The 16,842-nt window shown below is 36.7% G+C and overlaps 1 protein-coding gene across 5 annotated transcripts; it reads right to left on the bottom strand.

The window, feature by feature from the left end:
• Positions 1-406: 406 nt before the first annotated feature.
• LOC116253218 (single-strand DNA endonuclease 1) lies at positions 407-15,167 on the bottom strand. Of its 5 annotated transcripts, none has more exons than XM_050077543.1 (14): positions 15,039-15,167; positions 14,769-14,926; positions 13,771-13,850; positions 13,558-13,685; positions 12,844-12,895; positions 12,687-12,759; positions 12,460-12,533; positions 5,024-5,083; positions 3,690-3,861; positions 2,668-2,767; positions 2,496-2,578; positions 2,064-2,164; positions 1,806-1,936; positions 407-808 (listed from the first exon to the last, which is right to left on the bottom strand). In XM_050077543.1, the coding sequence occupies exons 1-14, from the start codon at positions 15,104-15,106 to the stop codon at positions 433-435; spliced, it is 1,656 nt and encodes a 551-aa protein (XP_049933500.1). In that variant the 5' UTR covers positions 15,107-15,167; the 3' UTR covers positions 407-432. The 5 variants fall into 5 exon arrangements, 2 of the variants coding, with proteins under 2 accessions (XP_049933500.1, XP_031483845.1); XM_031627985.2 differs by having other exon boundaries at positions 13,789-13,850; positions 15,039-15,160; XR_007573239.1 differs by lacking the exons at positions 407-808; positions 1,806-1,936; positions 2,064-2,164; ... (8 more) ...; positions 14,769-14,926; positions 15,039-15,167 and adding exons at positions 6,779-10,905; positions 10,997-12,451 and having other exon boundaries at positions 5,023-5,083.
• Between the last annotated feature and the right edge of the window lie 1,675 nt (positions 15,168-16,842).

Genomic DNA, 16,842 nt, shown 5'->3' on the forward strand with positions numbered 1-16,842 from the left:
CATGCCTCTGATTAGGATCAAATATATTACAAAAATAGCTTTGTGCAGTTGGAGCTAAGCTGATCTTGGATTGTCTGGATTAGGCCTTGAGTCATTCGTCATTATCAATAAAATATAAAAAGGAACCTGAATTGGACAAAATCCACTAGCATTTTTTTTCACGTGAGTACTTGCTTTGAACCAAACCTCTTCCCTATGTAACATGACCTCTAAACAAGCGTAGGATTCCCGTCGAAACGAGATTTAGGTTTGGACTTTGTACTGAACCACGAGGAAGCCGCACGCAGACTTAGTGCATCTTACAGGATTGATCCAAGCATACGACTAGGGTTGGAATACTTGGATAATCTCTCCCTCACTCTAGCCTTAACATGCTGACGTGTTTCGCTGCGAAGACAAGAAAAAATGTGCAGAACGATTTATAGAAAAATTTCAGCTTGAAAGATCTTCCTTTATACTGGCTAAGAAGGTCCGCAACTCTCTACCTCTTCTTTCATGGTCTGTTAATGGCCTCTCTTCATCTGACTCACTAAGATCAATTACATCAACTTGAAGAACGTTAGATTTACAAGCGCCGTGCTTATGCATATGAATGGGAGGAGATGGGGTCGAAAGGTCAATGATACAAGAATTTGCACCATTCATATCAATGCTTTGATATTCACCATGAAGAACCAAGTCTTTGAGCTGAGTTTCTACTTCGTCCAGTACCAATTTTTCATTCTCGGATTGCTTTCTTCTTGCTTTACATGGGTTCTGTTTCTTGGCTCCTTTGGAGGCGAAATCGGACAGCATTTCTGGGCAAGCACTGGATTACAAAACATAAGGTGCGTTTTAGGAATACAATACAATATGGTGCAGAGGAGCAATCAAATGTAAACAAGAGGAAAAGAAAAAAGTTATTTCAGAAACAAAGGACCAAATATCCTGTAGCCACGAGATATCCTGTAAATCATCAAGGAAACCCTGTAGCATGCCTTGAGGTTTTTATGGTCTGTACAGTACGCTTCTATCCACCAGGTGCCATATTTGTGCAAATGGGTTCAAAACAACATTGCAACATTCTCCCCCTCTTCAAGGAAAATGGCCAAAATCTAAAGCCAACAGAAAAAAGGATCTAATCCTCAAGAACCTAAAAAGAGGAACTTGCAAAATGCAGCCATTACAGAAACAAACTGCAGCCATCATAGAAACAAACAATATAACAGAATGAACTCTATCCCTCAAATTTGATACTTCCCTAAGCTATCAAGAATATACACCATAAGGAGGGAGGAGGCTGATAAAACTGGCTGGTATAGGCTGAGTTTTCTTCACAAGTTTGATCTTAACCTATTTAGCTTACTCGAGAGCAGACTGTTTCCAAACAAAGCTACCGGTCTGCACCTCATCTAAGGGGGAAAGAAATAAGTCAAAGAGAAGGATATATATTATATTTGTTCACTACAAATATGATAATAAATTTAGATCTTTTATGGTGCAGCAGATCATAATCAACCCCAGACTTGGCCTTCTCATCATTTACTCTAAAAATAAATTACGATAAAATCAGGGGTGGAGATAGAAATTTCTGGCTAAGGGGCACTAGTATTAAATTTTACAATTTTACGGAACATCAACATGCAAATGAGAAAAACTGCAATGAGATGTCAATGTAAAAAATACGTATTCTTTTGTGGGACCTTGTCGGCAATTGCCCACACCTGCCTGTGACCCTGGATAAAACACACTATACAGCAACATTTTCTGGAGATGTTTCACTCCAAAATTATTAAGTCCCAAATGAATATAAAAGGACCATATACCTCCTCAACACACTGGCTGGAACAATAGATGGTCTGACCTTTGGCTCTCCTCCCCAAGAAACCTCAAAACATTCTACTCCATTAAGTTTCCTATGCTTTAGAATGGAAGCAACACGATAGCCAACAGGTAACTGCAGATCAGGAAACAAATGCATCAACATCAAAACAGAAAGACAGCAAAAATAATGAGGGCAACAGATATAAATATCATCACTTCAGGCCAATTAGAGAGATGCTTAGAAGACGTATAAAGGTCACCCTTGGCATTGGAGCTTGAATCCCTAGGTCATAAGAAATAGCTCGCAGGTTTGCCAGTCGCCTAAGATCTCTTTCAGCAATCTTAGGGAGGATATATTCATCTGAAAGATAAACAGTTGTCCACATCAAACAAGTTAATTGAATCTCCATATATTGATATCTTACCAGAAAGGAACTAGTATAGCTGAAGGGGAAATGACAACTGAGGGATAAATCCTAAGCTTGCTTTTGATCCACATGGAATAAAAGTCTGATCATGTGCAAATATACATAAACATGAACACTTCAATCCTCATGGACTTTCTTGTGATGGATTAGAAAACCGTCATTTCCGGTGTCCAAAACCATTTCCCATAATTTGAACATCATTCATGCACACACACACACACACACATACACATAGAGAGACAGAGAGAGAGAGAGAGAGAGAACCTGTTTTATCAGGAGGCCATCCAAAGGACTGAGCACACAACAGATGAAGTTGATCACGCTGGAAATGTAGTTGACCAAGCACTCTATAATAGATTGAATAGAGTGGCGGTTTAGTAGGATCAAGTTAGCAGACAAATACTTAACCCATTTATTTCAAGTACATAAATTTTACCTTTGCACCTCAACTGATTCTGGTGAGTGACAATTGGGCCTCAAATATGCATTAATCACACTCTGAGAATGCTCATCCAACTTTGGGTTTTGCCTCTCATCTGAGATACCCGCAATTATGCAGTCAAAAGTTCTATTATTTTCAAAGAACAAAGTATTCAAGGAAGAACAAGGAGACTACGGACATTAGCAACAATAACTAACCCAATCTCTTGGAAGCCAACTCATAAATGAGACAAAGTAATGCTTAAATCCTAGCACATGTTTATAAAGCAATTTCAGGCCTATCAAATGAGTACATATGTTTCGGAATTTCAAAAAGCTCTTGTGAGGAAATATGAAACACACACACACATATATAGGGTAATTTTGTATCCCATCAGGCATTCTATAATGATTTGATGGCTCACACAGGAGACATGTATAAGCAACTGTGAGCTCAACAATGTGACTACAATTGACGTTTTTATAACATTTGTTCAAGGTATATCAACCTCTTCTTTGAATAATTAACAAGCTGAGGATGCTGGATATTTCTTTCCCAAGTTGAGAGGAGTTCTAGAAGGGTCACAACATCGCCACTAAATGTATTGCTGTCACTTCTTAGAGCCTATGTTGATGTCATTATTTCTTGGTTCCTAAAAGCATAGTTGTTACTGTCAACTCCTTTATGAAATTATATATTGCTGGAAGAAAAAATGGAATTTCTCTATATATATATGTGTGTGTGTGTGTGTGTGTGTGTGCATGGCCACTACTTTTTTTTCCCCCTTTACTAAAGGTGGGCTCCATGCACTTTATGAAGGAAAAGTGGTTCATGATGGACACCTCCGTCTCTCTCTGTTACAGCCCCACATGCTCACAACACAACAAAAAACTTCGAGGAGAAGCCAAACATGTAATAGCATTTATAATAGATGTTTACATTTAACATAAAGATAGAAGATTTTAGGTCCTTAAGTCACTGGAGCAGATGAACTCAAGCTCTGCAATGCACCAAATTCTAAAGAAATAATTTCTTACCCATATTTTTCATGTCCCAGCACTGTTTGTCTTCCATACTCACGTTTGCAATCAGAGATTTATCTGAACTTTTACCAACATCTTTTTTCTTAGCAAATGCTAAACCCTGTGACATTGTCTGCTGGAGGATGTTTTCTTCTCCTATCGATTTTACAAGCTGACATGCGGTCTCCTGCATTAAGAATTAAGGCAAAACAAGCAAGAAAACAAGGACATAACTCATCACATATTTGCACATCAAACTTGAATCACGAGAAGGAAACAACCATTCAACAGCCCATTCCACTACAACCCACCAGCAAGATCATCATATTGATCTTAAGAAAAAAAAATCAAACGTGGGGAAGCTACAAGATATTTACTGAAACATGAAATAAGCAACTAGAATCCAGTGCTGGGTGTTAAGTGTCAATGAGTGGACAAACTTATTCCAAATCAGAAAGCTAAAACAATATCAATATGTCTCCACTCAATGGATGTTCTCCTAGGTTCAAATTACAATTCAAATTTTGTACATGGAAAAATAAAAGAACATTCATGTGCATATCTACAAAAGCAATTATCTGCTTCACACCCAATGGCCCACAAAAGGGTGAATGACAGTCGCAAAAGGGAGGTTTTTATAGAACAACAAGTGAGAAAATTTTCCCCAGAAAAGTTCAACTTGTTTTTCCGAGATTCAAATCTATATAAGAAACTAGAAAATGATCACTTTCTAAATGGAACAGCCATGGAATGACCTAGGAGCTTGTATATGAACAAGCCAGCTTCTACGGTTCTACCTAATATACTGCCTATGATTTTGCAAACAGGCCGATTGCACCCAAAATATGGTTGTTTTTCAAGAGCCAAAACTAAGTTTTGAATCTATTAAAATAAACGGCAAGACAAGAAAGAATAGATGCTAGGGCGGCTTTTGAAGCACAATATCCTTGCTTGGGCCATCATGATCCATCGTGGTCTTATGGGTATTATCACCATCCAGAATCAGTTACTGGACTTGGTTGGGTTCATCATGATACCTCCCCTAGAGAAGCATGTTGAAAGGGTGCCTTGAACCACAAAAAAATTGTTTCATGTAAAAACTAAAGATAAGATGCTTTGAAGCATTAATGTAAAGCACATCAATGAAAAATGCACTGGCTTGCACCTTCTTTTTTCGCTTATGCAATTATGAAAGAATAAAGGTGGTCACAAATTTCCTTTAGCAGATAGATAAATTGTACTTTAAAAAGGTTCAGCAGCCTACTAAGTACAACACATAATAAAGCAGGACAAATTTCATACATCGATCATAGCAGGAAAAAAGATTTAACTTTTTATTTTCTGCTTACCTGGCCTATTCCATGAACCTTTTGAGAATAGTCACCACCAAGAAGAAGAGCTAAAGTGATCTGTTAAAAAGAAGAAAAAAACACCAAACCAACTATTGTAAGCATTTAGATAATCTACATATATAAGCAACTGAAAAACCAGAGAAAAAAGAGTAAAAACTGGAGGAGCCAATCCCAATCAACCATATATAATCCTAGTGTGGAAAATGCATGCAAGATGCTTGCATCTCTAAGCATATGGCTATGCAATTTCATGCTCGTTTCGAACATTGAAGTTTCCAGTCCATACACAAATACCATCAAGCCAATAACAATTATTCTATTCTTATGGTGTCTAACTACAAAACCTCAATGTTTCCAAAATCATCATCAAAATACTAATATTTGACCCTGATGACGCATTCACATTCCCATGCACATGTCATCTTTTTCATGTTTCCTAGAAAGAAGACAAAGATTGCTGAGGATATTGGATTGTAATGGCTAGCAGAAAACGTACAAAAACATTTAACAAAGTATGACGTCTGACTGTGCTCCCAAATATGAAACTTCTTCAAAGCTCAAAAAGTGAAAGAACCCTAAAGAAAAATGACCCATTAGCTGAATAGGACTCCTTAACATTCTGAGATTAGCCCCATTCAATTTTTGACGTTTGGCATCCTTAATCTGATAAGATAGAAATGTCTACTGACCCCTCAATGGTGCTGCAAGTCCTTCCCATTTATTAACATATTAGGACCCTTACAGACTGATAGATCATCCACCAGACATAGTCTGAATACCCAAAATTGCAGTAAGAAAGGACACGAGGCAGGGCCAGCCCAGCCTTGTAGCAGCCCATTAAAGCCAATCTAGCCAACAAGTATATAGAGCTATGTCACATGGGTGCTTCTAAATAGCTGCCACACCCATGTCGACACTGTGGTGGTGCTTTTCCGACACAACACATTCAGTTTGGTCAGTCGAACTGGATAAAACTGACCATTTTAGATGTGCACATAACTAAACTATCTTTAATACAATATATATATATATATATATATATATAAGACTACTAAACAGATAAATAACTATATAAAAAATGATTTATATACATATATACACACACATATATAAACACCCTCACCACATCCACATCCACACCCCGCACTCAGGTGACATAAGTACAGAAAATTAGAGATAGCCAACTATTCAACCCAATTGTTATCAGGTTATGTTAGGTTTGACTTGTTTTGAGCTTAATGCAAGGCCTTTTACACAATACTGTAAATCAGGCCCAAATTCGAGAATACAAATGCTTCAAGAGATACACTCTTGAAGATCCCAACAACTTCAATAGATAATGCAAAGCCAAACCTCAAACTTGAGGAGAAGATACCAAATATATTAATCTCAAGAGAAGAATACACAAGAAAGGCCAAAAAGCCTTAAAAGAACAAAGGTCCCAAGTGCCCTATTTATAGAGGAAGTATATAAGAAAGGAGGAAGAAAAGAGGAAGAGGAAGTGGCTGTTGGGGCTCCCAACGGCTAGACTTCTAGCCATTGGGAACTCCCAACAGCTACTTCCTTTCTTAATAAAAAAAGGAAAAGAAAAAGGTTTAGAAAAAGGCATGAAAAATAAAGACAAAATAAATACAAAAAGTTACAAAAAGTCCTATGCATACACACATACATTTATATATACAAATCATACATCAAACTGCTAAGAGTTTAAGATATATGATAGTAGATACAAAAACATGTATGTATACTTACATTATAAATTCTAACACCCCCCCTCAAACTTACGGTGTAATCACCGAAAGTTTGCCAAGAAGAAACTGGAATCTTGCGGAAGCCAGTGCTTTGGTGAAGAAATCTCCAAGTTGATATTCAGAAGGGACAAAAGATAGATCAATTGTTCGGCTAAGATATTCCTCTCTCACATAGTGACAATCCATTTCAATATGTTTTGTCCTTTCATGAAAAGTGTGATTGCTAGCAATATAGATGGCACTTTTGTTGTCGCAGCAGAGCTTGGTGGCTTCATTGAGGTCAATTCCAATGTCCTTCAATAAGCTTTTCAACCATACAATCTCCATGGTGGTGGTAGCCATTGCACGATACTATGCTTCAGTTGAAGATAAAGAGACTTTATGTTGTTTTTTGCATCTCCATGAAATGAGAGAGTCACCTAGAAAAACACAAAAACCGGTGGTGGAATGCCTATTATTAGGATCTCCACCCCAATCAACATCAGTATAAGCAATCATATTCAAGTTTGATGAGGATGATAGAAAAAGTCCCTTAGTGATAGTGTGTTTGACATATCGAACAATCCTCAATGCAGCTCCCATGTGTAATGAAGTGGGTCTTTGTTGAAACTGACTTATAACATGTACAGCATGTGATATGTCATGCCTTGTGATGGATAAATATGTGAGAGCTCCCACCAATTGACGAAAGGGGGTGGGATTTTCTAGAATTTCTCCATCATCAATCTTCATCTTTACTCCTAAAGCTTCAGGAGTGTCCACTACCTTGTCATCAGTGATTCCTGATCTGCTTATAATGTTATTGGCAAACTTCATTTGTGAGAGCAAGTATCCTCTTCTACTATAAGCAACTTCAATACCAAGGAAATATGTTAGTTTACCCAAATCAGTCATTTCAAATTCATTCTTAAGGAAAGTCTTTACCTGCATAATTCCGTTGGCATCATTACCTGTAACAATCATATCATCTACATATAAAAGCAACACAATTGTACCTATAGTTGTGTTTTTAACAAACATAGCTGTGTCAGAAAAACGTGATTTAAAACCTTGTTTAAACATAACATTGCTAAACATATCAAACCAAGCTTTTGGAGCTTGTTTCAAACCATACAATGCCTTTCTGAGATAAAGAACTTTGCCTTTAGGTACATCTAGCCCAGGGGGTGAGTCCATGTATACCTCCTCATTTAAGTAACCATTCAAAAAAGCATTTTTGACATCCAATTGATATATGGACCATTGTTTAATAGAAGCAACAACAATAAGAGCTCTAACAGAGGTCATACGAGCGACAGGGGCAAAAGTTTCTTCGTAATCAATCCCATATTCTTGGGCATATCCTTTGGCAACAAGTCTAGCTTTATACCTTTCAATAGATCCATCACTTCTAGTTTTGATTTTGTAAACCCACCTACATCCTATTGTCTTTTTCCCGATAGGAAGAGACACAATGTCCCAAGTTTTATTATCATCAAGGGCTTTAAGTTCATTGTTCATGGCTTCAACCCAAAGTGGGTTAGTTTTGGCTTCAACATAGGATGAAGGTTCATCAAGAGAGTGAATAGCTAATAAGCAAGCTCTATGTTTTGGAGAAAAAGACTCGTAGGAGACAATTTTTTGAGGTGGATGAATATCTCTTTCAGATCTCCTAAGAGTAGGTTGAGACTCTTGGATGTTTTGTTGAGACCTTCTCTCATAAACTATTACATCCCTTGGTGGTGGTCTATTAAAAGAAGTGCTATCAACCTCATTTAGAGCATCATCGTATGAAGAGTGCAAAACATCATCATCATCATTATCATAATCATCATCTTTTATCCATAAAAAGGAATATTCATCTTCATGCTTGGGTTTATTTTCATTAAAGCCATTTTCTTCTTCTAAAAAAATCACATTTCTAGAAACATAGACCTTATCTTTTTCAATATCATAGCATCTATATCCTTTTTGAGTTTCGGAATAGCCAATAAAGACACATTGAATAGCCCTAGATGAAAGTTTATCATTTTTGTCATTTAAAATGTAACATTTGCAACCAAAGACTTTGAATCTTTTATAAATTGGCTCCAAATTAAAAAGTTTTTGAAAAGGTGAAATATTTTCTAAAATTTTAGAGGGCATTCTATTAATCAAGTAAATGGATGTAAGAATTGCTTCAGCCCAAAAATTTTTTGGAACATTTTTTGATATAAGGAGAGCTCTTGTTGTTTCAAGAATATGTCTATGTTTTCTTTCGGCGATTCCGTTTTGTTGGGGGGTTTTGGGACAAGACTTTTGGTGTATAACTCCCTTTTCCTTTAGGAATTCTTCGAATTCATTGGAAATGAATTCTCCTCCGGAATCACTTCTAAAAATTTTAAGGTTTGCATCAAATTGAGTTTTGATCATGTTGTAAAAGTTTTTGAAATTCAAAAAGACTTCCGATTTGCATTTAAGAAAGTAAACCCAAGCATAACGAGAGTAATCATCTACAAAAATGACATAATAAAGTAAACCACCTTTAGACATAATAGGAGCGGGACCCCATACATCCGAATGCACTAATTCAAAAGGTGCTTTTGCAACAAAATTTCTATTTCCAAAAGGTAAAGCCTTAATTTTGGCTTTAATACAATCATCACATGAGATCATTTCTTTACATTTCTCTTCCAAAAAAGGGATACAAGTCATTTTTCCTAAACTTGAATGTCCAAGTCTTTGATGCCAAATTTGGATGTCACTCTTCTTGACTACATTGCAAGTTGGGTTGGAAAGATCCAAATAATCAACATAGTAGAGATCATCTTTCCTAGAACCTTCCCCAATCGTCTTCTTGGAAAGATGGTCCTGTATCAAAAATTTATTTTGTGAGAAGACAATATCACATCCATGATTTGTTATTTGAGAAACCGACAAGAGATTTAAGTTAAGTTTGGGAATGAATCTAACTTTTGGTATTTTGAAAACTTTTGAATCAAAATTTTGATCAATATTCCCAACACATCTGATTTCAAGAGGAGTTCCATCGGCGGTTTTAACAAAAGGGCACGATTCCTCCTTAGTGCATTCGGTAAGTAATGAACTACAAGGGGTCATATGAAAAGAAGCTCCAGAATCAAGAATCCAAGAGTACTTACTTGAAGATGTAGATGCTATCGTTGCTCCGGAAGTTGGAGAAGTCCCTTTCCCTTTGAGTAGTGGTTGAAGAGCATCAATAAGCTTGTCTAGGTCAAATCGATTGCTTTCTTCATACATTGTCCCAGCCACACTTGTCTTTTTGTCAAATCTCCTCAATTTAGGACACCTAGGTTTAGTGTGTCCTTCTTCTTGACAATGGAAACATATAATCTTCTTGTTGCCATTATTCTCATAATTTCGATTAAAATGAGGAGGTCTATAAGTTCTCATATGAGCACCGGGTCTTGAAGTAGCAAGAACACTTTCACTCTTTTCTTTACAAAAATTGAGTCTATTCTCCTCCATTTGAAGCTCGGCTATGGCTTCATTCATAGATGGCACCTTATGTCTATGAAGCAAGGAAGTTTTGACTCCATCATATTCCGGTCTAAGACCAAGAATGGATTTATAAAATTTTTCCCTTTGGATTTGTTTTTCCCTCACTCCAATGTCTCTTGGATCATACCATTCGGGTTCAAATAGGGCAAGTTCGTCCCATAATTGCTCCATTTCTCCAACGTATTGCTTAATGGACTTATCCCCTTGTTGGAGACTTGCAATCTTCATTTGAAGATTGCACATGTAAGCCACATCTTTCATAGTGTGGGTTTTCTTGAGGAAATCCCAAGCATCATGAGCAAAATTATGTTTTGCTATTTGGCCCATAGTTGTAGTATCAACACAAGCAATAATCCAAGTGATAATCTTGTGATGTCCTATCTTCCACTCTTCCCATTTTCTCTCGTATTCACTCATGACCTTGTCTTTTTCCACTCCATCTAGTTCTTGGGCTTTACCATCTATGGTTTTGGTTAGGACTAATTGAGGTTCACTTTTAGATCCATCAACAAGTCCCCATAAGCCTTTACTTCTAATGAAATGTTCCATAGTTTTTGCCCAAGAAACATAGTTTGATGAAGTAAGTTTAGGGAGAGGAGGAGTAGAATTTCTTTCATCCATAATGTGTACCTTGTAGAGGAGACGTTGAGGTAGTGTTAGGATGAAAAACAGCCACAAAAAAAGAAGCTTTTGATGTGCCAAAAACAGCTTCAATCTTCACCTCAAGGAAGCTTGATCCCGTCACAAATATCACCAAAAGAGGTCAGCAAACAAAACCCTCTTGTGTTTGTGTTAAATCACAGCCGACAATACATCGAACACTTGGAGTGCTTCACAGCTCCAAAGAAAGAGTAATAGCTGAAACTTCAAGTCTTGAAAAAAAACAGCACGACAAAGAGCCACAACCTTGCTCTGATACCATGTAAATCAGGTCCAAATTCGAGAATACAAATGCTTCAAGAGATACACTCTTGAAGATCCCAACAACTTCAATAGATAATGCAAAGCCAAACCTCAAACTTGAGGAGAAGATACCAAATATATTAATCTCAAGAGAAGAATACACAAGAGAGGCCAAAAAGCCTTAAAAGAACAAAGGTCCCAAGTGCCCTATTTATAGAGGAAGTATATAAGAAAGGAGGAAGAAAAGAGGAAGAGGAAGTGGCTGTTGGGGCTCCCAACGGCTAGATTTCTAGCCGTTGGGAACTCCCAACAGCTACTTCCTTTCTTAATAAAAAAAGGAAAAGAAAAAGGCTTAGAAAAAGGCATGAAAAATAAAGACAAAATAAATACAAAAAGTTACAAAAAGTCCTATGCATACACACATACATTTATATACACAAATCATACATCAAACTGCTAAGAGTTTAAGATATATGATAGTAGATACAAAAACATGTATGTATACTTACATTATAAATTCTAACAAATACTTGCTGGTTAAGTAAAAAGCAGGTAAGTCAAACAAGGAAGCCTGTCAGATGCCTTATACCACTACTGATTCATAGAGCCAGCCTTGGTTCCAAATCCAATACACAATCCCATCCACAAGAAATTATAGGCATATTTAGCTTTTCATTCACCTACTTTTACCTGTTTTTATAATCATACAAGCTCAGAAAGAAACAAGAGCTATGCAAATAAAAGTTCTGATGCACAATTATTAAGTATTGTTGTCAAGTGTGAAGGCTAAGTCCCTCTTAACTTGTGATCGTTGGCCAAAGGTATGACCTGTAGACAGAGTTATAATTCTTAAGCATGTGGTCCTAGCCTCAACAAAAGACCAAATTTACATAAATTATTATCAGATGAACCTTTTTCATGGAACACTTTACAGTAGTTCCTACTCCCCAAGTTCCATTCAGGCATCAAAAGAGTTATCATGTGATGACTTCTTCTGACCTTAGGGCATTTATGTTAAATATGAGGATCAATTAGTTACATAATGAACAAAATAATGATCTAGAGCCAATAACAAAATCTTTTATGCCTTCAAATGTAAGGTCTATATCATAAACTCATCTGTTAATCTTTTGTCCAAATAAGTGGACACATGCCTAACTAGACAGAAATACTTGACTTGAAAATATAGAAAACATCTCCAATGAAACTGTAAGGACAGGTACATGGAATGATGGAAAGCAACAAAGTCCTAGGTAGCTTCTCAATAACTATGTAGCTCACCAGCGAGTTCCTCCCAAATCCAAGCTTGCTTTCTATCTCATTCATTTCATAGCAAATCACATAGCCACCTTCCCCTGGCAAAGAATAAATAAGATATGTCACCAAGACAAACATTATAATATAAACTTGAGAGGAAGTAATTACTGATGAAAAGAACATTACATTATTCCAAACAATAGGGGCACAAGTAGATCTTGGATTGTAACGCCGATTAGAGAAAGAATTACCTAGATAAATATCCCTGTACACTGTTCTAGCACCAAAAAGGAAGACATCTGAGTCAGCAGTAAAGCACCCGTCCTGAAGATGATGGCTAGCTTTAGAGGTTCCTTGAGATTTGTAGTTCTACATATAATTTAGATAGAATGAATGTTTATCACTTACAGAAAAGCCACAAGAGTTCAACAATGCACATTGTGCTTCAGCTTCCTCTATCCTGAAAAAGAAAGATAAGCATAAGGCAAGCTAGAGACAAGTTTCTATTACCTGGTTCATGAGTTATGTAAAGTTGAGATGTCAAAAATAATAAATTTACCAAATAAGAAAGGCAAGCCAGTTCACAAGGAGCTGGAGTTTCCTCATGAAGGTAAAGAACAATTGCTTTATTTTCATAAGCTTGTCCATATTTTATTTAACAGAAAACAAGCATTAGATCATGTGATCATGACATATAAGCAGATTTTTTCACAAGCTTCAATAATCAAAAGCCACAACAGATGAAAACTTGACAACTTGAAAAAAATTACATTCTTACTTAAACAAAACATGATTAAAAGTTTGATCTACAATAAATAAACAATGCTCTGCACATCTATCTGATAAATTGAGCTGCTTTACGTGTTTTACCTAAATAATTCCATCCTCTCTTATTTATTCATTATTTTTTCTACACACACACACACACACACACACACATATATATATATATGTATGTATGTATATGTGCGTGTGCGTGTGTAAAATAAATAATAAATAAATAAGAGAGGATGGAAGGAATGAACAGGAAGGAAGACAGACAGCCAACAAGACTTGATGGAGCATGTACAAAAGACATATATACAAGTATGAAGTAACTACATACAGAAGAGTAGACATTACCCATCCAAACATGGGATCCCAAGGGAAATGCCTAGATCTTTGGCATCTTTTATCATGCGTGAAAACTCAGAACCCAAGTTTCTTTTGAGTGAAGTCTTTCTCTCTAAAGTTGCCTCATCTTGTACGTTCTGTTCGTGCATTTTAAAGACGTTAACAACTTTAATAAAGACGTGATTTTCAGGAAAAAGAAAAGAAGAAGTTTAAGGTAACAACTTTAATAAAGGAACTAACATCACCAGTTGACCCCAATCTTTTCCTATAAGTAGATAATTTGAGTGCAGGAATGGATCCATCTGCAAAGGAAAACAAACACCAGCAACTTAAGCAAAACACGGATAAGAAAAACTGAAATATAGTGAATAAGAATATAAATCAAAGATTCAAAAGAAATAACCTCTTACGTAAGAAATATCAAATTGTTTTAAAGTTGAAAGGATAATACAGGCGGAAGCACAATAAAAGGTGTCCTACAGAAACATCGTTTTGGCATAAACAATGGTGTTCAGTATTCACCGTATAAAAGGAGTGAAATTTCACAGTCCCCATCAATTACTATTTGTAGCAAGTGAAGGAAAAATGTAGTACGAGAACAGAAACACCGATCTTTTAAATCTTAAGTTTCACCAGCAGCGGCAGCGACGAAGGCAAAAATAAAAATAAATAAAAAAAAAAAGCTTGAAGTTCAATGTTCGTAAATTATCAAAAACTTCTCATCTGCGTTATTCTAGCGGTACAGTAGACTGGATGCAATTGGAAATGAAAAAGATAACCGTTAGCAACGGTGCTCTATATGCTGTGAAATGAGGATTCTGAGGTACCATGAATTCTTTCAGGAAATAAATTCGAAATATATACATTATATAACTTGAACAGTTTTTCTTTCTTTGAAGAACCCTAAACACCAAAATATATGATAATTGTGTAGCTGTCGAGGTATTAATGGAACTCCAACGCCACTCCACGTTCTGCCAATCCAAAAGTCAACGCATGCACTTATCTACGTCAGCTGAGCACTCATCAAACAGAAAAAAGGCGAACACAACATTAGGATAGCAAACTCTTTCTTCCAACAAAATTTTCACCCATGAAAACTAAAGAAACCAAAATAACACTATTGCCAATCGTTAAGGTAAACTATTCGACCGATCATAGGATGAGAGAGAGAGAGAGAGAGAGAGAGAGAGAGAGAGAGAGAAAGGGAGGGAGATTACCAGCCACGAGGATGATGGTACAATTGAGGGCGATGAGGGCTCTGAGTCGGTGGAACAAGCCTCTGAGGAACGGTTTGTCCCCATTTATGTGGTGCCGTCGGCTCACACTGTGGAGTTGAACGATCCAGCACGACAAGTCGACGCACAGCCGCTTGTTCCTTTCAATTCACAGCAAAGAAACGCAAAACAAAAGGAAGAGAAGAGTCAGAAGAAAGTGTCCCAGGTTAGGGTTCTAAGTTCAAACAAGAGAGAGAGAGAGAGAGAGATCACTGGAGGTGGTTAAGAGGGACAGTCTTCTTGCAGGATTCCAGGATTTCCCAGAGTTTGTTCACTCCCATGGTTCGCACTCGCTCTATCCCTCTTCGTGCCAGGTGATGATCCTGCTCGGGTGCTACAGGAGGGAAATGATGCATGGTTTCGGTGAAATAGAAATTTTTGAAACCCCGGCAAATGAGGGGTCGGGTCTGGATCTGTAATCTGACTGGATTATGATCCACGCTCTCCGGTTTATTAACTGGAAATCCCAATTTATTATTACACATCATTTAAAATGAAAACGGCTTAGTTCGATCGCAATGGCCACTATGTTTATGTGTCTTAACCGATGGAATGTCATATTTAATTTGAACCATCGTTGATGTCCATACAGCTCAAGATTTTGGAGGCAATGAGAATATGGGGATTTTATATTTGTTTTTGAACAGTGAGTTGTAATCCTTTCACTAATCAGAAAAATCAAAACTGCCAGTATGAGTCATTTTCTCATACCATAAACTCTGATCTCTCTTCTTTTCTGGTCATGCCCAAGTTGTAGCTCTTGTTGGTGTTATACCCACCTTTGGCTTTAGCTTACTCGGCCTTGTGTTGCTCAAGTGACTTGGTGATTTGCAAGAGCGGAACTACCATTCTTTTCTTTTCTTTTTTTTTTTTTAGGGTTTAGGGCTTCTGTGACGCTCAAGCCGACTAGCTATGCTAAGTGCTTAGTATTTATGGTAGACTTTCTTAATTTGTTCATCGATATTGAACTTTTTCAATCATTTTCAGATCAACATGGTTTGTTGTCCTTCTAGATTTTCCCACCTATTGATCCCCAGACGATTCTTATCAGAAACTCATATGTATAATGACCGACAATTCTATGTAATGCCAAATAACAGAACTAAGTATTGCACTCCATATGGCAGGTCAGGATTTTCAGGTAAAATAGTTGTAGGTTTTACTGGGACGAACAAATTAAGAGGCATTACAATTTACTTGTTAAATTAGAGTTGCTTTTTTCATTTTCCCCTGGAAATGCATGCAAGTATACCTTGAAAAGTTTTTTCACAGAGCCTTCGGTCTTCTTTTTGACTAAATTGTTCATTGTTGAATTAGATATATAAGGAAGAGAAATAAAGACACTTTAATCAGGTTGCCATGTTTATCTAAAAGCTAACCCCAATATGAGAGTAGTAGAAAACGGACAGATAGGAGAAGCACAGCCATGCTTGATTGCATCTATGAGAACCAGGGCCGATCCCACTGCACCAACTTCTTTGAATTGGCCAAAAATTAATGGTTTAGTTTTCTCATACAAGTTACTTAAGCTGAAATAAGAGTATTTGTGCTTCACTTGTTCCTTTATATCACTCTGAAAGTTTTTTTTTTTTTTTTTACAGTATACGAGAAACAGTTTAGTAATCTAGTATAAACAAGCAACCTAAAAACTGAAATTTCTCTGAAGTTCTTTACGTTCGCATTTTACCGCATTGCGTTATTGAAGAACAGAAATTTTCTCTTGCCAAAAAGAGGTCATTTTTTCTCATTTTATAAAAACAAATTTGAAAATGCATTTATATCCGAAGGTTTTTTGTTCACCTCACTTTTAGCGTTAATATGTGCACAGACGCATTTAAATTAGATGCCGCTCTGGCTTTCGCAAACCCTATTTTCTTTTGTTAGGCCATCTACCTTTTCTATTTATGTGTATTCAGTGGCCTCGAAAAGAATTTCTTACAAAAGAGTTGGTTTGGACTTTATCCTTTGACGTTTTATTATATGAAACAATTCAAATCCACATATTCTGTGAATACAC

Source organism: Nymphaea colorata, chromosome 4, assembly GCF_008831285.2.
Source record: "Nymphaea colorata isolate Beijing-Zhang1983 chromosome 4, ASM883128v2, whole genome shotgun sequence".
In the NCBI taxonomy this organism is placed as follows: domain Eukaryota; kingdom Viridiplantae; phylum Streptophyta; class Magnoliopsida; order Nymphaeales; family Nymphaeaceae; genus Nymphaea; species Nymphaea colorata.